The following is a 19,305-nucleotide window of genomic DNA, read 5'->3' as shown; positions in this document are numbered from 1 at the left end:
TTCATCAATCAGTCACAACAGTGCCATTAATTTTCTGTCAATCAACTTCAATTGGTGAAATTTGCGTTAATGATCGAGTTTGATATAGAGGAAGAGACAACTCGCAGTTTGTTTTAATTACTGGTTCAATTAGAATTTCTGTTTGATTGTTTATTAACAGGATAAGTAAGTAAGTAAGTAATAAAGAAAATAGTTTCTCAAAGTCAAAGGTGATATCTTTCAAGGTCTTGTTTTGTCAGTCCAAAACCCCAAATGTTCAGTTTAATGAAACGATTCATCAAATCAGTCACAACAGTGGCCATTAATTTTCTGTCAATCAACTGATCAATTAGTCGACTAATGTTTGCAGCTCTACGAGTTTGATATAGAGGAACGAGACAACCTCGCAAGTTGGTGTTTAATTAACTGGTTCAATTACAATTTTCTGTTTGACTGTATTATAACAGGACAAGTTTAGAGGTTTAAAAGAGGTTTAAAGTTTAGAAATCAAACAACCTCACTATAAAATCTTAATGTCTTTAAATCATATCACATGATCTTTAGAAATAAGATCTTCATAAACAAACAGCCATTTCGTCATGAAATAGTAGGTAAATGCACGTGTTTCCAATGATGCTAATTAAGGTTCTGTTTGAGATGTGTGATGTATGTACAGATGTTCGTACAAACAGGCATGTGTATCATGTGTGTATTTGTCCCACAGTACCTGTCGAAGCAGCTGGAGGTCCTCCGGGACATGAACGAGCAGCATGCCAAAGTGTACGAGCAGCTGGACGGGACTGCCCGAGAGCTGGAACGCACCAACCACACGCTGGTGATGGACAGCAAGGCCTCGCAGCAAAAAATAGAGAGGTGCTCACAAGTTCTCTTGTCCCTATTCCTTCATCCTTCTCCTGTTTTACTCCCTAAACATTCAACCTTCCTTTCTTCTGGACCAGGTTAACAGGGACCATTGAGACTTTGCAGAACCAGGTGGAGTCTCTCTCAGGGCAGGTGGAGCAGCTCCGCTCCATGGAGCAGCTCCGAGTCAGGAGGGAGAAGAGGGAACGACGCAAGACCATCCACTCCTTCCCTTGCCTGAGGGAGCTTTGCACAGCGCCCAGGTACTCGCTCTTCCATCCACAGTCTGTGAAAACATCACTTGAATGAAAGAAAACTCGTTTATCTAAGTTGTATTCATGTTTGTGTGTCATGTCAGGTACGAGGACGAGTTTGTGGTAGGCAGGGCTGAGAGTTTTTCTGTAGATGTGAAGCCTCAACCGTTTGAAGAGGAGAACCAGCACCTGAGGGAGGCGGTGTCGGCTTTGCGAGCGGCTGTCCGGACTGAGAGAGGGCGTAGAGAGGGTGTAGAGAGGGAGTGCAACCTCCTCATTGCAGAGTTCTCCACGCTGCAGACGCGAGTCCAGGTAAGGTGCAGGACGTTACCACAGTCTAAAGATGTACCCTTGACTTCCACCCCTCTGAATTGGAAGTGGACTCTGGATATGATGTTTAATATGAGAAGAACCTGTAGCCGTCATTGTGAAATTGTGTTTTTGCTCTCAGGATGCTGAGAGCTGCCAGGGGAGAGTGCGTGAGTTGGAGGTAGAGCTACAGGAGCTGCAGCAACTACGTCGTGCTCGGACTTTCCTGCTGAGCAGCGAGGACGACGGCGTGACTCTTACCCAGACTGTCCTCAATAGCACCCCGGAGACTGACACATTCCTTGAGGTGGAAGTCGGGGAGACGGGAGGAGGTGTGAGAGAAGTGACTGAAGGTGGAGGAGGTGTGGGAGGAGAGCCTCTCCCCGAGTCCAGCCCTGTGAGGAAAAGCTGCAGCGACACGGCGCTCAATGCCATAGTGGCCCGTGACGCGTCCGGCCGAAGGAGAGGCAGCTACGCTCTCCACGCCAACAGCGTGAGGAAGAGGGGGATGTCCATCCTCAGGGAGGTGGATGAGCAGTACCACGCCTTACTGGAGAAATACGAGGAGCTGTTAGGGAAATGTAGGCGCCATGAAGAGAGCCTGTGTCATGCCGGGGTCCAAACTTCCAGACCCGTCTCCAGAGACCCGTCCATGAAAGACTGTGCTATGGGGCCCACCCCGGCCCCTCCACCTACACCTACCCAGTCGCCCTCAACCCCCGAAGCCATTGAGAGCATCAGCAAGCAGGTAGAGGCGGTGGACAAGAGGCTGGGACAGAACACTCCAGAGTACAAGGCCCTTTTTAAGGAGATCTTCTCTCGTATCCAGAAGACCAAGATGGACATCAAAGCTACCAAAGCTGCTAAAGCTAGCAAGTCTGGCAAATCTGGCAAATCTAGTAAACATTAGTGGTGTACGGGATTGGCTCTAGACAGGACGGTTATGTGCTATTTTCAGTGTTAAGTGCTGGAGTTTGTGAACAGGGGCCTAGTGTAAAGATTCTTATAGAGGGTGCTATTTAAGAAAAAAGAAGCTAAATTCAAGTTTAGTTCAGTCGAGGCAAGAACGCAAAGTTTACTGAAACCTTCCAGCATACACATAAATCTGATGTGCATGTGATCACTGCAGAATTCAGTCATATACAGTATATAAAACATGGTTCATTAAGAACTAGTCCACACCCCTCATATCCTTTATTCAGTGTTCCTATTAAATATATACTGGCGTTACCACCTTTAGACATATACCACAATAACAGTAATAGCAATATGCCTCTCATGAGCCTCACAAATGCACTAAATGTTAAAGCTTCACAAAAACACTACAAAGTTGCATCTCTGATGAAAACATGACTGGAAGTCTAAAGCTATGAACCGTATCCATTAAGTTTATTTCCGTATATTGGACGCTACTAACACTTTGTATAATTACAGTAAGAAAGACAAAGAGTGATCTTCTCAGGCCACAGTGCTGTCTGTCTGAGGTGCTAATGATTCTCCTTCATTTATATCACGATACAAATTAACACTGTTAACAAACATTTAAATACGCCTTTAGTCTGGATGACATTGCCCCTCTCTTGCACTGCTCTCTTTGACCGTGTTACTGCTTTTTTAAAAGTTTACGGTGCCTCGCCCTTTTATCTAGAGATGTGGAGGAACACCTTTCTTCCCAAGTGTTCGATAAAAAGACTAAAATACAGTGAATATGAAGCTAAAGCCAGTTAGCCTAGCTTAGCATAAAGAAAGCTAACGGAAACGGTTGTACTAAACAATTTATTGACCAGAAGCAGAAACCACAAACTGTTCAAATTGTTTTTACACTTTTCTGAGCAGATTAACTAAACAAAATATAATGTGTTAATTTGCAGCCTTTAGTTTTTTTGTTAGCTTTAGCTGTTGCTCCTTGTTTTGGGGTCTTCAGCTAAGCTAAGCTAAGCTAAGCTAACTGGCATGCTAGGCATGCATGTGATGACGATATTCTAACTGCCGACAAGAAAGCAAATGAAAGTGTTTCCCGAATGAACTGTTTTGAACCGATGTTAAACACTTTTTTTTACATTCTTGTTTTATTGCACAGATGTTTTGAAAGTGAAAACGGGATTCTAACTGAAGTATCTTTCTTCAGAACAGTTTGTTAAAAACATAAAATATGATGAATATGAAGCTACAGCCAGCCTGACTGTCAACATTGACTAGTTGTGGTTTTATGGGGGTCAGGACCAGAAACTACAAGCTGAAGTTTTTACACTTATTTTTTTTTGGAGCAGATTAACTAAAAAAAAAAGAGAGTTGTTAATTAGAAGCTTTAGCATTTTGTTAGCATTAGACAACCTAGCTGTTTCTCCTGTTTTCGGTCTATAGCTAAGCTAAGCCAACTAGCTGCCGGTTGTAGCTTCTTATTTGGCATACAGACATGCGTGTGGTATTGATATTCTCATCAAACTACTGACAAAAAATTAACATTTCCTAAAAATATTGAACTATTTTGAGCTAAGGTTGAACACTTATGCTTACATCCCCCTTTCATTCAGAGTGTAAAACCTGTAAAACTGTAAAACCCAGATTGGAAACTTATTTTACATTTATAAAATATATACCCTTTCCCTCCACTGTGTTAGCCCATTGGGGCAAAAAGAATTAATACATTTGCTCAAAGAGAATTAGGAAGCATTATTTATTAACAGTTAGTTATAGTTACAGTTATAGATAATATAGTTGTGCCTGTTGTGATTTGAATGTGGAGGAGTGATGATCCCACTAAACGCTAAAGAGCTGCTGTCTTGCAAAAGACAATCTCTTATTATTTCCATTTCATTTTATTATTTTGATTTCCCGGGCATTATCGATGCACCTCATACACAATATCAATATCTTGAAGGCTGTAAAGTTGTACCGTATACAATATAAGTATTTTTGTTCGTTTGGGAAACAGTTTTGTTTCTACATCTAAGAAACCAGACAAAAAGACTTGAACGTGAACTCTTGATTGTCATTGGGATTGTTAGAAAAGACCACTGAATGAAGATAGCATGGACATTAGGGATGTGGATTCCTTTTTAAAGAAACTGGTCCAGTGGAGAATCTGATCTTATAGTAATGGATAAAATATTCTTAGGGGCTTTTTTATACAAGTGTTGAGACTATTTTCCTTTAATGATATAGTTAGACAGACACACTGTAGTAGACCTCTAACCAGTATAAGGCTTCAAACCAGGGCTTTGTCTAACACCTAGCAGTCTTACCAAACTATAAAACTAACCTGCAAACATATTGCACCTTTTTTCACAATATACAAACCTATGCCTTTTTTCTGGGTAACCTCCTATGTATAAACCTTTGTTATAATGAATGTTATTACAGCTAATTTTATATCTGAATCTTCAGCTGAGTTGAAGACATAGCCAAGCTTGAAACCTTTCACATGTGGCACAGCTGACACCTGAGGGACCCTACACTCGTGTTTGAGGCTAAAAAGAGTGAAGGATGGATGTTTGGCTGCAACCATGTGGTACTAGAATCAGAGGTTACCTCCTGATGAAGTAAAGCTTAATTTACTGTTGCAGCAATTCAGTTATATTGGACTGTAGTGTGTGAAGTGCATTTGAGGTGAACACGCCATAAGCGTGTGGAGGAATATGTGTTAGCATAGACAAAACAATGCCAAACCAGAGCCTGTTTATCATATTTAAAGGCTCATGAGGTTTCTGTACTGTAATGTCTTACCTATTGCACTTGAAAATGTTTGACGCCTCATCTTTTGCATATTTAGGATAGCTAATATGAAATTGTACCTGTGTATTTATTTGTGTGTGAATGTTTCTTAATATTTTTTTTTTTACTTTTTCAGTGCCTATATGTAAACGTCACTAACAAATTGTCAAGATGAACCTATTTAATTTGCTTTACTTATATTATCCAGTTTAAATGTGTCAGTTTATAAACTATTGGCATTAAAGTTTAGTCTGCTCTGGTATTAGTTCATATCATTATTGGACTAAGACCTACTTTACTCTGTTAATAAATCATTGATATAATGCATCCTGGGTTGGTTTTATTTATTTGTATTTACAGTGACACTGAATGTGGAAATGTGCAGGGCAGCAAACCTTCCTGTTGAAGGACCAGTGTGTAGAAACAAAAAGCTGTCTCTAAAGCCAGGGTTAATTTTGTCCTTTCTGGGCTACTGTAGAAACATTGTGTTTCAACATGGCAGACTCCATGTAGGAGGACCCGCTCTCTCTGTAAATCAAAATATCTCTTTCTAAAGTAACAAAAACATGCAGGATGAATTACAGTCATATTGTACCGATGAAATGAAAGTGTATTTTAAAACGTCCTAATAGTGAACACAGGAAAGTGAACATTAGGTTTATAGAGGATGAAAAATGACTTGAATATCAATGAATGAATAAATAAATACTTTTGGAAAGTAATAACTTAATAGAAAAGTTTTGACAAGCCATGGTAAAAGACAGCAAAGAAACTCAGTTTTTAGGCTGGTCAGCCACATCCAAGAGCAGGTCTCCCAGTCAAAGCAATTACACATTGCTAGTTAGCTAACAATCAACTCACAGAAGGTTAGTGTAGCTAACATTTTGTGTACCGGGAGTATTTATGATGTCAGATTTGTCTTTTCAATGTAATTTTTAATCTATGAAACCAAACTTATACTTTTGCCAAGCTTGTCTCAAGTTTTACTCGTCCAAATAATTAACCATCTACAGAACTTTTCACTGTTCTTCTTATCACCATCATTGTTGATAATATCCTAACTTGATATAAAAACACAATATCAATTCAAATATTAAATTATTTCTGCAATGAATTGTTTATGCTAAATTGATTTTTTGTCCTTCAGTGTTTTTTTAAGCTACATTACAACCAGTTCATTATCAATAAAAAACTGATTACAACATGAAATTATTACGTAGAATGTCTCAGAGTCTTACATAATGGAACCTTCAATGGTATAGCTGTGGTATTTTGAAGTAGGTTTTGAAGAGGTTATTCTAGCTACAGTAAAGAAATAGAACTATGCACTGCTGTGGACAGGGTCAGCAGAAAAATATAATTTGTCACACAATAATTAATCTTTGCAAAATGAAAACACGTGTATACAGGCGTAAGTACTTGTACAGTACACGACACAAGCTTAGTCAATCCGACCGCGTGGCCTAATGGATAAGGCGTCTGACTTCGGATCAGAAGATTGAGGGTTCGAGTCCCTTCGTGGTCGTGTTTTGTGCTTGAAAGAGTAGGCAGATACCTTTTTCTGAATGGGTTGGTTGTGTCCGCTAGCTGGCATTAAACCACACTTCATTCCGCTGGTAGGTTGTAGCGTTAACTTTTACACGCGAATCACTGAGAACATGCATCGAGATAACAACTGTTGTTAGCTAACGACAAGCTAGGGTACCTAATGTCAAGTTAAAGTCGAAATAATAGTCATTGTCAAGGAACCAACTGTAGATACGAGTATCAATGGGGCAGACTCAATCAGGGTTATGGGCTACACTTGGTACTACAAACAACTCAGGAGTCGTATGTGACGTTAAATTCAGCCTCGAAGATTGTTGTCCATATGGAGCAGAGTGGCGCAGCGGAAGCGTGCTGGGCCCATAACCCAGAGGTCGATGGATCGAAACCATCCTCTGCTAATTTTCCACTTTTCTGACATCTGCACATCTCACTCAGTGAGAATAGCATTTCTTCTTCAACATTACAGTTCCATCTTCCTCTACACTTCATTTCTGTAATTTCCGCACTATTTCGTGATCTGAATAGGAATATTGCCACTTAATATTTACACAACACTTTAGCACATACTAGATATCACAATCAGCTTTATTGACTATGGAGAATATGTGTACACATACAAGGACTATAGAATAATAGAATAATAAATAAACATATAACTATTAAATACATACAAGTAGGTGGGAAACTGGTGTATACATATATTCCATATAAAAAGCAATGATGACTAATAATGTACAATATCTATATACAAGTCAAGTACTTCTGTAATTTGTAAAAAAAAACAAAACAAAGGCAGTTATGTACAGTACATGCATGTATACATTTATATACAGTGTATACCTCACAGAGGATTTATATTTGACAGTGTGTTTTATATATCATTTATAGTTTTAGGCCTCTTTTTTTGACAAATATCTGAATATATCACATCAGTAGCTGCAGAACACAGATAACACCAGTCAACAGTTACAGAAGTTTACATTAAAACATTTGACACTGGTCTATTTTTTGCTATACAATATACACTGCTACTTACTTTTAATTCACAGAAAATTAATGACAAAATAATAATCAGTCAGTCAGTTAGTCAAAGTCCACTCGTCTGCTCTTCTTCATGGCTGAATGGATCTTCTTCTGGTTGAGCCGCTCCCTGTTCCTCTTCTCTAACCTGCACAACAGATTTCACATCACACACACACACACACACACACACACACACACACACACACATATATAAGACACATTTAAATAAAAGGTGCATGGAAACACAGAGTCTACTGCTGCTCTGTAATACCTGTCTTCTCTGAGAGCGATGTCTTCTTCTGTCGGTTCATGCGGTTTCTCGCTGGCCTTTGCTATGATGGCAGAGATCTTCTGGATACAGTCAGAGAGGTTTCTCTGCTGACTCCTGCTCAGCTGAGAGGTCACCAGCAGCTCCCCGGCCTTATTGATGCAGTTTTTGTTCTGTGACACGAACCGGAAAATGAGCACAGTTTGTCTTTATAGCTCCAGTTTAGGCTTTCATCCTGATTCTGCAGCATTTGAAAGCAAACCTTTTCAAAGATTTTCCTTCTGACATCTTCTGGGATCCAGTCTGCTGTTTTCACATTGAACCGGACCTCTGCTCTCGTGCTGACTGTGGATTAAGACATCATTACACACAACAGAATATACTGAGCATCATAGGACAGAATCAAGACTCAAGGCCTTGCACAAGCTATTAGGAGTCACTTTTAGTCACTGTTTTAAATGATAAAGTTTAACTTTTAGAACCTTTATTGACGTGCTGACCACCAGGACCACTGCTTCTGCTGTAAGACACTGTCAGACGCTCTGAGAGCCAGGAGGACAAGATATATAATGTTAAAAGATATAGAAAGATACAGATAAAAACATGTTATTGTTCTGCTTCAGTGAATAGTAACTGATATATTTACCCACTGGAATGTGCACCTGTGCATCCTGAAAAAAAAGGTAAATAATAAAAAGGATTAAAAAGACATCATCACACTATGATGCAGTACATTTACACAGCTTTATTTCATTTCGTGTATTGATTTGTTCTCATCTCAGTTACCGCTCTTCTCTCTTTCATGGAGGGAATGTCACACCTCTGACCACAGTGTCACAACAATGACCTCTGCAGTTTTGGGTAGGGAAAAGGAGTTCCCTCTCTGGAGTCAGCACATTTTTACATATCATTTTACATGATCTGCTCCCCCTGTGCCCCTCTGTCCTTTACATTTGTGCTGTCTCTGTGGTGTTAAAGGAGTTTTTGGTGACATTCTTCACATAGAAGAAACCACGGCTCCGTTTGTTGATGTTATTTAACTAACCTGTGTGCCGTTTGTCCCTCTGGTCCCGTAACCAACACTTATCTGTAGCGTGTTGTTAATGTCTCGTGTTAAAACACTCCTCGGTTTCACGTGCTGTGGAATCACGTGTGCTCCTGCACCGCGACGGAATATTAGAGAAAACCGTGCTATGTGTGCCGCCATGTTGGACTGACGTCGTCACCGTATGGAAAGCCCGCTAGTTCAAACATACGTGACTTTCAACGCGTTGTTTACGCGCTTGTTAACGTGTCGTTAACGCGTCATTAACTGCACACAGCGCAATTAACGTCAACCTTGTGTTGGATAATAAGAGCAGAAAAATAAATTCAGGTTCCACCGAGATTTGAACTCGGATCGCTGGATTCAGAGTCCAGAGTGCTAACCATTACACCATGGAACCATATGTGCCATTTTGAGTAAGCTACGTATATGAACGCATAATCTGATATCCGATACCTCTACTCTTCTAGATGTCCCGTTACCTTAAATATGACTATTAATAATATCATAGGTTATATATCTAGCGTAACAGGAATGGAATGGCCACGAATAACGAAATATGTCCAGTTGTCAATTATTTTAGTGAATATAATTTAATTATAATAATAATTTAGTAACACTTAGCATGAAAAGAAAATAGTATAGTCCACAGAAGAATATACATATAAGTATAAAATGTATTAAACTACCCTACCAACGGCTACTAGAACAGCAACATCCCTTTCGACCTTTAAAAAACTTGTAAAAACCTTTCTGTTTCGAGAATGCTTCCCCGCCTAACAAAACTAACAACTACTCTGTGCTCCTTTACACCTTTCTCAGCTTATGTCCTCCTCTGTAAGTCGCTTTGGATAAAAGCGTCTGCTAAATGTAATGTAATGTAATGTAATGTAATGTAATGTAAACTGGCATTTGCCAACAGGGGGCGCTGTTATCACGTGTGTTAAATCCACACAGAGGATGAAGGGAACTCTTGTGCGGTAGTCTCTGTTGCAGAGGGATAGCATCAGCGGACGGACACTGCTTGTTTTAAGAATAACAAAAACAAACCTGCTTTTCTGCTTATAGCTCAGTTTCACGTCATCTGAACGCCTGACACTGAGAGGCGACGTTCGTTATGAAGTTAGATATCGATATATTACTGCATACGCTGCAGTAGTGTTTGTAATATTGCTTTAATGCTTTTTTAATCGGGATAGCTTTGGAGTATTTGTAGCTAGCTGGATGGCTAACGCTGGAAGCTACTCGCGTTAGCCACATTAGCATCATCCTGTCAGGCTCAAAGGCGTGGGCGGGTTGTAAGCCGCGTTAATGTGTGTTACGACGACAAGAGTCCAGCCTGTGCGTGCCTGAATAACGTTAAATCAGACAAGGTCGCCAGCGTACACGGGGGAAAACATCATTTGTTTGAGCAACGCAGGGAAGTGTGACAGCAGCAGTAATGGGTGAAGCTCGTCGCCTGCCGCTGTAGCTGCTGCTCGGGCAGTGGAGTCATGCGTGACTTGAAGTGTCCGCTGTTGAAGAGAATCGTATCCACTTCATAGTGGTCAGGAAGGTCCGTTGTTGTCAGTGAGTTGTTCGGGCGTGTTCACCTGGAAAATGCCTGGGATCGTGGTGTTTGGTCGGCGGTGGGGGATCGCCAGTGACGACCTTGTTTTCCCGGGCGCCTTTGAGCTGTTCATCCGTGTGCTCTGGTACGTTGTTCACCTCCATCGGTGTCTGTGATTCCTTTCAGGATTGTTGACTACCTGACCTGACTTCTGATACTCTTGTCGTTCTCCTCCAGGTGGATTGGCACCATGATCCTGTTCACTTACCACAAGGGTCACTTTGATTGTAATGGGAGAGGAGTTCTCCACAGCTATGTGGTTGGACTGTTGGTCGTGCTCGCTCTCATCATCCTGTCACTCTGTGCTATCGTCTACGTCAGTGCCCAAGGTAAAGTGTTACATGTGAAGATAACGCTTGTAACAGTCTTACTTCTTTGTTTTAAAGCTGACATGAATATCAATGTTTCTCAGGTACTATAACCAACCCCGGCCCGCGGCGCTCTATCCCTGCTCTGGTGTACCTGCGAGCTCTCCTGTACATCCCCGAGCTGGTGTGGGCCTGTTTGGGAGCCGTCTGGGTGTCTGACGACAGCCGAGGCTGCGATCCTGCCACAGTGGGCGCCGTCATCGCAGCAGTGGTTGCCAGGTAGGCTATGAGTTCACAGTTTTTATCATTTTTTTAATTTTTAAGAGATGTTTTTTATCAGCTTCTTTCTTTCTTTTCGTGTCACAACAGCTGGATCATCCTGCTATTCACCGTGTTGGGCGTGGTGTTTGTGTTTGATCCGCTGGGCAACCCTCGCCCTCAGGCTGCTGCCATGGAGCCGCTTGGAGTGCGAGACATGGAGAGCAACGAGGGCACCCAGTTCCTCTCCACAGCTCGCTCGCTGGCCGTCAAGGTGTGGGAGAGCAGGCTGCGGCTGCTGTGCTGTTGTCTGCCGCAGGACGAAAGCCACCGGGCGGCGTTCTCCAGCATCGCGCAGCTCTTCAGCGGATTCTTCTCTGTAAGACTACCTCTCTCTCTCTCTGTCTGTGTCTTTCTTTACAGCTGGAAGGTTTTGTGCACCTCAAACTGGTATGGTGTGTGTGTGTGTTGCAGGACACAGACTTGGTCCCTAGTGACATAGCAGCTGGTCTGGCTCTGCTGCACCAGGAGCAGGACAAGATGGAGCAAAGCAGAGACCCAGACCTTGTTGTGGATCACAGCCCTTCCTCTCCTATCGTAAGTGCCAGAGTCTGTCGATCATGTAAGGGTACAGTAGACCTCAGAGCAGGCAAGAATGTTTGTAAAACAGTCTGTAAAATAGAATCAAATGTTTTCTTCTTGCTTGTGTGTCTGTTACCATCTGAAGGGGGAGAATCTGGAGACAGAGCTGCAGAAAGCGGCTCACTGCATGCAGTTTGCTGCAGCAGCTTATGGCTGGCCGATGTACATTTACTCCAATCTTCTTACCGGGCCCTGCAAACTCAGCAGAGACTGGTAAGATGCACTCTTTACTCATCAACCTGTCAGACTAAAGGTAGAAAAATGCTTCACAGTGAAAGATGACATTTTCTTTCTCTTCTTATATAACTGAAGAGAGACGGAGAAACAGAGACAGACAAACCTTTAATGATAATATAATAGCAGAGCCCAAATGATCAAATCAGTAACTGACGGCTGGTTTTGCATCTTGTTTTGCATCTCAAATGTCTGTACGTCACTGACAGTGTCAGACACTCTCTTACGTTGCCTCTGTTCACACTCTTTACACCCAAATCGAAATGTGCGTCTCAGCTGTAGGAGCCGCGCGGCCGAGTACGACATCGTCGGGGGAGACCACCTCGGCTGTCACTTTTCGTCCATCCTGCACAGCACCGGTTTGCAGTACAGAGACTTCATCTACGTCAGCTTCCACAACCAGGTAGGAAACTTCACCAGCTTTCGCTGTCAGCGCCGTCTCTGTGGTTCAAAGTGTTCCTCCATATTTTTGTGGATCACGTTAAGTAAATTGTAGTTTTGTTGCAGATCTATGAGATCCCGTTCTTCGTGGCTCTGGATCATAAGAGAGAGGCTGTTCTGGTGGCTGTCAGAGGAACACTGTCACTCAAGGTGAGCTCCTTCTGTGTTCTTCTGCCTATGCATGCTTGTATATATTAGATAGAAAGATTCTTTATTGTTCTTTCAAGAACATTTTAATGATTTAATCAGATTATTTTGATTTAACAGCTAGTTCCAACCAAGTCGTTTGATCGGACAAGAGTCATTCTATGAGTGCTCATATAGAGCACGCTGGAACTTTTAGCTCACTATACTTAAACTATAAATGGTCGTCAGAAGAGGGTGAAGGGAAGGAAAGAAGCCTGGATACTTAAGTGCAAACATCCAGGTGTGCTCACGTGACGTCAGCCGACCTAGATCATATCAGAGAAGAGCCAAAATAAAGCCAACACTGCGAGGCAAACAACACAGGCTATGAACATCCTGTGGCCTCGTACCTATCTTATATTTAAGGGAAGTCTAAAATTTCCTAGTTGTCCACAGCAGTCTTTCTGTAAAACTGCTGTGCATTTGTGCATATGTTTGCGTTTTCCTCTGTATGTTCAGGATCACTTCCCTTTTTTATAGATGTCCTCCGCTAAAAGAGACAGATAGATGTAGGTCACAGTTGGTGCACTTTGGATCTCTCGAGCCACTCCTCAAAACAAGTGAAAATAGATTTTGTGACGAGAAAAGAAGTCCTAAGTAGGAAGTGAGCGTGATGACTGAGTGAGGTTGTGTGTGTATCAACACGTGTCTACACATGTCATCGCTGACGGTTAAAGAAAGATTTACTAGAATCCTTCTTATGTCCGGCCACAGGGCGATCAATACAACGTTCAACATGTAACAGTTATCTTTTAATTTCCCAGTTGTTTATCTCACACACTGTCCATCTGTCCTGCAGGACGTCCTGACAGACCTGTCTGCTGAATGTGAGAACCTGCCTATAGAAGGAGTGTCCGGAGCCTGCTACGCTCACAAGGTCAGCGTCCGTCTAAACACAGCCTGTCCCACCTGTCTTTGGGGGTGTCTATACCACTCTCAGACAGGAGGTTTTATGATCTAAGGTGTGTGTTAATGCATCCGCGTCTCCGTCTGCAGGGCATTTGCCAGGCGGCCAGTTACATCTACAAGAAGCTGGTGAACGACGGCATCCTGAACCAGGCGTTCTCCATCGCGCCGGTAAGAACTGTAACAAAGGTCAGCTGCTGATTTCAGCTGCAGCAGCGCTGTGTTTAGTTTCACTTCCATCTTAGCTGGCAGATGTGTTCGAGGTCGGGGGGGATGGTACAGTTAAGGAAGGATAAAAAAAAAAGATGCTGATTTGCATTTCTGCACTGATAACAAAACAACAACAACACTGCTTTCCATACAGTACAGCACACACACACCGACACACAGGGCAGTATCTACAGAAAAAGAATACACAATGCATTATTGAATGTTTTTTCTGTATTGTGAGCTTTATTTGTGGTGTTGTGGGATATATTTCTTGTCCATTTGCTGTCAAGGAATAACACGCGTTGCAGACATCATGAACAATCCTGATGTAATAAGTATATACTGTGACCCCATGCCTCTCTGTTTACAGGAGTATAAACTGGTCATCACCGGTCACAGCCTGGGCGCCGGCACAGCCTCACTTCTTGCCATCCTCTTGCGGAATTCCTTCCCCACCCTGCAGTGCTACTCGTTCTCTCCACCAGGGGGACTCCTGAGGTAAGGCACACTGTACAGAGGACAGAGCCTCTCCTCTCTGTCAGCTGGTTTCCTGAATTTGAAGTAGAAATATTCAAAATGCAAAATGCTGCTGCACCACCCAGTCAGTGTGTGCAGTTAGAAAAATACATTAATTTTAAACAATGGGTCAAATTGTGCACGGGTTCAGTTGTAACAGGTTTTCTGTTGTGTGCAGTAAAGCTTTGGCTGATTACTCCAAAGACTTTGTGGTCTCAGTCGTCCTCGGGAAGGATCTGGTTCCGAGGTAAGACAAACAGCCATTAGATCATCATGTTGAATCAAAGTTATTCTTCTTCACGAATAAATATTCTGTGTTGAATCTGGTTAGATTGTCGTATCAGTTTGTGTGACAGTATTCATGTGAATCACTGTGGAGTGTGTGCCAGCAGCGCTGCAGACTCTTCAAAAGGCCGATGTTCTGTGCTGTGGTGCACAGACTATTATAGACTACAGCATGATGGAGGCTCTATATTTGGCTCTGCCCTGTTATTACAGGCACAGTGAAGGAGAAAATGAGTGTGACTCACACGCTCCCTTCTTTTCGTTTTCGTTTCTTTTTTAATGCGTGTGTTATCATGGTTTTTTGAACAGGCTGAGCATTCCCAATATGGAGGATCTGAAGAGGAGGATACTTAAGATCGTTTCCAACTGCAGTAAGCCAAAGGTAAAGCACTGACATCAGTTTAGTATTACACCATGTGTACAGACAGTCAATCCACATGTTCTCCTGTGTGTCTTCCAGTACCGCATCCTGCTGCAGGGATGCTGGTACGAGCTGTTTGGAGGAGACCCGGATGACGGCCCCACAGAGATGGACGACAGGAGAGAGGAGGAGCTCAGCCAGCCGCTGCTGGGGGAGGAGTCGTTGATGATTCGCCACTCGTCCTCTTATCAGAGCCTGGCGTCAGACGACTCGCCCGCCCACAAAGCTGCACACTTACCCCTGTTCCTGCCCGGACGCATTCTGCATGTCACAGAGGACGGGCCGTCACGGAGGTCTGTCAGTGGTCCACCTCTCAGTTCACTTTACAACAAATGTACTTTAAATATGAAAAGTGTGTGTGTGTGTGTGCCCTCTAGTGGTAGTTAGAAGTAGGATGAAGGGAAAGTTTCAATAGCCCAATAGGCTGATATTGAAAAAATCCAAATGATATGTTGGCAAATGTTAATTGTCTTTGATAGGCCTTTTAAATGCAACAAGTTTCAGCAACTTCAATGAAGAACTGTCCTGGACAGTTGAAGCTCAAGTCAATATTTGAAAGCACCGCAGTCTGTCTCAGAAGCGTGGCTCGAGCTGGAAGTCAGACTGTACAGACTCGCAATTGTAAAAACAGCCAAAAGTGAAACAGTTTAACTACATAGCGTATTTACAGTACAGATTTTGAAGCACCAAATCTGAGCAAGTTAACAAAATGCTACAAAATGCGCTTCTGAAACACTCCTGAGGTTGAAGTCGTGTGGGGAATGAACCAAAGCAATGTTGCAGTCGCGACGTGATAGTTCTGGTGGGGTTCTGCCGTTACACTTCAACTGCCAATTCAAAACCCCTTCAGGTTTCAAGGGGGGTCAAACAAACAAACAAACCTCTTCAAAGTTCTACAACTTCCACTTACAAAATGAATTCCAACTGCTTCCACATTGTGACTTTATTCAGCGCCTACACCCAAACTCTAGACTTCTTTCGGCAGTTCCATTGATTGAGATGATTGTGAACACTGACAGTCACATGAACAATGCTAGCACACCCACACTCAGTTTATTAAGTACACCTAGCTAAAAATAATGCTGTTTAATACCAGAGACCTCCATGAATGTTCACTTATTGTTGAAAGTGTTTGAGATTTATGATATGATGCTGTTGATTTGTATCCGTCACACTCTTTGGAATGACAGTTCTGTGTTTTTGAGATTTGCCATCAAACTGTCCTCTTTCTGTCTTTTTTTTTCTCAGATCCTGTTTTTCCAAGGTCCGGTACCGTGCAGACTGGTCCAATGAAATGGCGTTCAGGAGTATCCTGATCAGTCCCAGGATGCTTGCAGATCACATGCCTGACGCTGTGCTCCGAGCACTCAACAGCCTGACCAGCGAGAGGCCCTTCTCCCTCTGCCCGTCGTCTTTAAACAACAGCCAGCACAACACAATCTGAAGCGTGCCGTAGAGACTGACTCCGTGTGTGCTCCTGAGCTGGTAATGGTGGAAAAAATCTCCATGAGCGTGATTTGTTAACACGCTGGAGCACAAGTATTTGTTTAAATTGCACTTTTACTTATTTAATTGATATATTTTGTTTTATTTCCTCTTGAGTTCCTCCATGAGTGACTTTATGCCATGATCTCTGAATGTGCGTTGTGTACAATATACAGCAGTGCTGCAGTTTTACTGTGATGTCAGTGTTCTTTATTTTGTCGGTGTCGGCGTGTGTGTGGCTGGTAGAAAGCTGCCCCCCCCCTCGCTCACCGACGCCTGTCTTCCTTATCCGCGGGGGAGGACTGACGCTGTGGACGTCTTTGTTGTGTTGTAACTGTGGTTTAGTCTGTCTCGTGTTAAACGTCTTAAGACATCAGGGTGAACAGTGCCTATGCATTACAGAAAAACAAGTCAATGAATCGCTTTACACTAAAAAAAGACTAACGAGTGCAGTGTGTTTACATTTTTTTTTCTTCTGCATTTTCTACAATGCAGTTTGGATATTTGCATGACGTTTGACAAACAGTGATAGATGTAAGAGGTAGAACGATTGTACTTTTTGTGGGAACCTGTTCATTTGCCATGGATACTATTATCATGATTATGATTTTCAGGTATTGTGTCATATTAAAGTTTGAATCAGCTGATGCCTGCATAACTTTCACATGCTCAATAAAATGCACTGGGCTCCTTGATGCAAATTAAAGCTTTTGTGAAGCAGAGCTCTTCATCTTCTTGACTTATTTCAAAATAGGGGACCGGTTTCTCACTTCAGCAACAGCAACCTGTTGAATCCAGAATTTTGAGGAAGATATAGTGTGACCTGCTGTGATGTGATCTGCTGAGTAACTCTTAGTTTCCAATAAACACATGAAGAGGAGGATTAGCTTCAGTTTTTAACTATTCTACATCACTCCCTGTTTAGCACGTGACGTAACCGCGACGTCCCGTCACCAACACATGACATCTTCAAGTGTCCCTCGTAAGCTCCTACTTCTAAACTCGGGAATAGTAAAATCCAGTGCGGATACAACATGTTCCTACTTCTCCCTGTGAACTTATGTGAATAAAAGAAACGACAGGTCTAAATTTGTGCTGCAGCTTTCAGATTAAAGAGGGAAAAATATTCAAATTCATCTGTGAGGTGATAAAAGTGGAACATATACTGATAAGAAGTCTGTATATAAACGACAAATAAAGTGTATTTCATTGCAACCGTTTTCTTTCCTCCGCCCTCTAAACGTCACATAACAGCAACCCTATATGAGCAGCGGAGCAGATGAAATTACGCTTTTAGCTTTAATATAAACTAATGAGCTGTTAATTTCTGATGAATATCCGCTACTTTAGCCTCCCAACCTGTCTTTTTTTAACACTGTAACGCTTTTAACATCTGTTTCGTGTGCCCTTTTTTTAACTTTCGCGGAGCTAATTCGAGCTCCTTGTGCGGTGTTTACTACATAGCCGAAGTGTGTTCATCTCCAGCTTTCCGACAGCACTTGAAGGCAGCATCAGGAGCTCATCTGTTGGACAGGGAAACTAATCAGGAGCCAAGTAAAGACTTTTCAGTGCTGCTAGCTGCGAGGCTAGCAAGCTTTTTAAAGTCAGCCGTCCACACGACTAAGGAACACGGACTTTGTTTATGAAGTACAGTGTCTCTTCTGCGCGGCACACAACACCCGAGCTATGTTTTAGAAACACCGTTTTCGTTGCGCTGAAAGTAGCAAAGGCGGACAGCCTGTGGCCAGCTGAAGCTTGCGGGCTAGCTCATTAACGTTAGCTGGGGGGAAAGAAGTGCAAGTGGAGGCGAGAAAATGGAGCTGGACGACGTAGTCCTGTATCAGGACGACTCCGGCAGCTCGACCATGATGTCCGAGCGGGTCTCAGGTCTGGCCAGCTCGATATATCGCGAGTTTGAACGGCTCATTGAGAAGTACGACGAGGACGTGGTGAAGGAGCTGATGCCGCTGGTCGTCGCCGTGTTGGAGAACTTGGACTCGGTGTTCGCTGTCAACCAGGAGCACGAAGTGGAGCTGGAGCTGCTGAAGGAGGACAACGAGCAACTCGTCACCCAGTACGAGCGAGAGAAGGCGCTGAGGAAACACACGGAGGAGGTGGGTCACCACGAAACCGCCAAACTGATATTATTAGATAGAAAAAAATAATGCCAAACCTCATGCGAAAATGTGGCAATTCTCCGTTTGCGAAACTCGTCAACTTTACATCGTATCTCATGAATATGAATCAGCACTTTTTATTAAATATATAAACCATTCTTTAATTCGGCGTACTTAAAAAAACCCAACAAAGCACACTTCAAGGAGAAACACACTTTATAAAGTGTTCACACGGCCCATTATTCGGCGTTTTGGCGCTGGAAATTTGAGTTAAAAACAGGCAAACCTTGTTTATGAGTTCAGATTTTTTTATAGAATCATATCTTGGTGGGTTGTAGACTGTTGAAAAATGTTAAAAAGACCGCGATGTACCGGGTCCAGGTCTCAAAAGGCTCCAGAGCGCAGATATCGCGCATGAAGCACACACTGTACTTTGGCTCCATGGATGCAGCCTCTCCGGAGAGCCACAGCTGATGCAGTAGATGTTCATGCAGATATATGGAAAGCAGTCCGTGATTTGTTTATCAGGTGTCTGCATTTGAATCTCAGTGATCACAGTTGGCTTCATGACTGACAGACACACCTACTGCTCATTGCTCCTCATTGCTTCATCGCTGCAGTGCAGTCTGTGTTTGGACGCTGACACACTTGCAGTTGTTATGGTGCCGCACCAACACTGGGCGAAA

At 42.7% G+C, this 19,305-nt stretch overlaps 4 protein-coding genes and 3 non-coding genes across 8 annotated transcripts in view; 5 read left to right on the top strand and 2 right to left on the bottom strand.

Annotated features, from left to right (window-relative positions):
- LOC104924909 (cerebellar degeneration-related protein 2-like) overlaps positions 1-3,546 on the top strand; it is an 11,616-nt gene extending 8,070 nt beyond the window's left edge. The window contains exons 3-6 of the mRNA XM_010738398.3: positions 704-852; positions 939-1,103; positions 1,199-1,406; positions 1,546-3,546. Coding sequence (XP_010736700.3) covers positions 704-852; positions 939-1,103; positions 1,199-1,406; positions 1,546-2,313 — 1,290 coding nt within the window. The 3' untranslated portion in view covers positions 2,314-3,546. The remainder of the gene's footprint in view (positions 1-703; positions 853-938; positions 1,104-1,198; positions 1,407-1,545) is intronic.
- A 3,023-nt stretch (positions 3,547-6,569) lies between these two features.
- On the top strand, positions 6,570-6,642 carry trnar-ucg (transfer RNA arginine (anticodon UCG)). Its single transcript has one exon. It is a non-coding gene; the product is annotated as a tRNA-Arg (tRNA).
- A 349-nt stretch (positions 6,643-6,991) lies between these two features.
- On the top strand, positions 6,992-7,063 carry trnam-cau (transfer RNA methionine (anticodon CAU)). Its single transcript has one exon. It is a non-coding gene; the product is annotated as a tRNA-Met (tRNA).
- mrpl58 (mitochondrial ribosomal protein L58) lies at positions 6,997-9,285 on the bottom strand. The gene is made up of 6 exons (XM_010738407.3): positions 9,002-9,285; positions 8,603-8,627; positions 8,439-8,498; positions 8,219-8,301; positions 7,960-8,129; positions 6,997-7,833 (listed from the first exon to the last, which is right to left on the bottom strand). The coding sequence occupies exons 1-6, from the start codon at positions 9,161-9,163 to the stop codon at positions 7,749-7,751; spliced, it is 585 nt and encodes a 194-aa protein (XP_010736709.3). The 5' UTR covers positions 9,164-9,285; the 3' UTR covers positions 6,997-7,748.
- A 44-nt stretch (positions 9,286-9,329) lies between these two features.
- On the bottom strand, positions 9,330-9,401 carry trnaq-cug (transfer RNA glutamine (anticodon CUG)). The gene has a single exon. It is a non-coding gene; the product is annotated as a tRNA-Gln (tRNA).
- A 589-nt stretch (positions 9,402-9,990) lies between these two features.
- Positions 9,991-17,203, top strand: daglb (diacylglycerol lipase, beta). Its single transcript, XM_010738399.3, has 15 exons — positions 9,991-10,695; positions 10,788-10,939; positions 11,023-11,197; positions 11,288-11,555; positions 11,651-11,773; positions 11,904-12,031; positions 12,329-12,455; positions 12,560-12,643; positions 13,479-13,556; positions 13,676-13,756; positions 14,166-14,293; positions 14,490-14,558; positions 14,906-14,978; positions 15,057-15,310; positions 16,266-17,203. The coding sequence occupies exons 1-15, from the start codon at positions 10,601-10,603 to the stop codon at positions 16,459-16,461; spliced, it is 2,031 nt and encodes a 676-aa protein (XP_010736701.1). The 5' UTR covers positions 9,991-10,600; the 3' UTR covers positions 16,462-17,203.
- A 587-nt stretch (positions 17,204-17,790) lies between these two features.
- Positions 17,791-19,305, top strand: part of spag9b (sperm associated antigen 9b) — a 37,261-nt gene continuing 35,746 nt past the window's right edge. The window contains exon 1 of one of the 2 annotated variants that reach the window (XM_019263512.2): positions 17,791-18,616. In XM_019263512.2, the coding sequence (XP_019119057.2) occupies positions 18,317-18,616 (300 nt within the window). In that variant the 5' untranslated portion in view covers positions 17,791-18,316. The remainder of the gene's footprint in view (positions 18,617-19,305) is intronic. The other variant, XM_027289006.1, reaches the window with a different exon arrangement.

The sequence above is a fragment of the Larimichthys crocea genome, chromosome XVI (assembly GCF_000972845.2).
Source record: "Larimichthys crocea isolate SSNF chromosome XVI, L_crocea_2.0, whole genome shotgun sequence".
Taxonomy (NCBI): domain Eukaryota; kingdom Metazoa; phylum Chordata; class Actinopteri; family Sciaenidae; genus Larimichthys; species Larimichthys crocea.
Note: the sequence above shows the minus strand (reverse complement) of the source record. Positions and strands in the feature narration are given on the sequence as shown.

Bases quoted from the DNA above. Each gene is read 5' to 3' on its own strand.
- daglb (XM_010738399.3), top strand. From the start codon at position 10,601: ATGCCTGGGATCGTGGTGTTTGGTCGGCGGTGGGGGATCGCCAGTGAC. The intron at 12,032-12,328 runs GTAAGATGCACT...TGTGCGTCTCAG, and splicing joins TGCAAACTCAGCAGAGACTG to CTGTAGGAGCCGCGCGGCCG. The intron at 14,559-14,905 runs GTAAGACAAACA...TTTTTTGAACAG, and splicing joins GGGAAGGATCTGGTTCCGAG to GCTGAGCATTCCCAATATGG.
- mrpl58 (XM_010738407.3), bottom strand. From the start codon at position 9,163: ATGGCGGCACACATAGCACGGTTTTCTCTAATATTCCGTCGCGGTGCA. The intron at 8,628-9,001 runs GTTAGTTAAATA...CTTTTTTTTCAG, and splicing joins GAGGGACAAACGGCACACAG to GATGCACAGGTGCACATTCC. The intron at 8,130-8,218 runs GTTTGCTTTCAA...TTCGTGTCACAG, and splicing joins GAAGGAAAATCTTTGAAAAG to AACAAAAACTGCATCAATAA.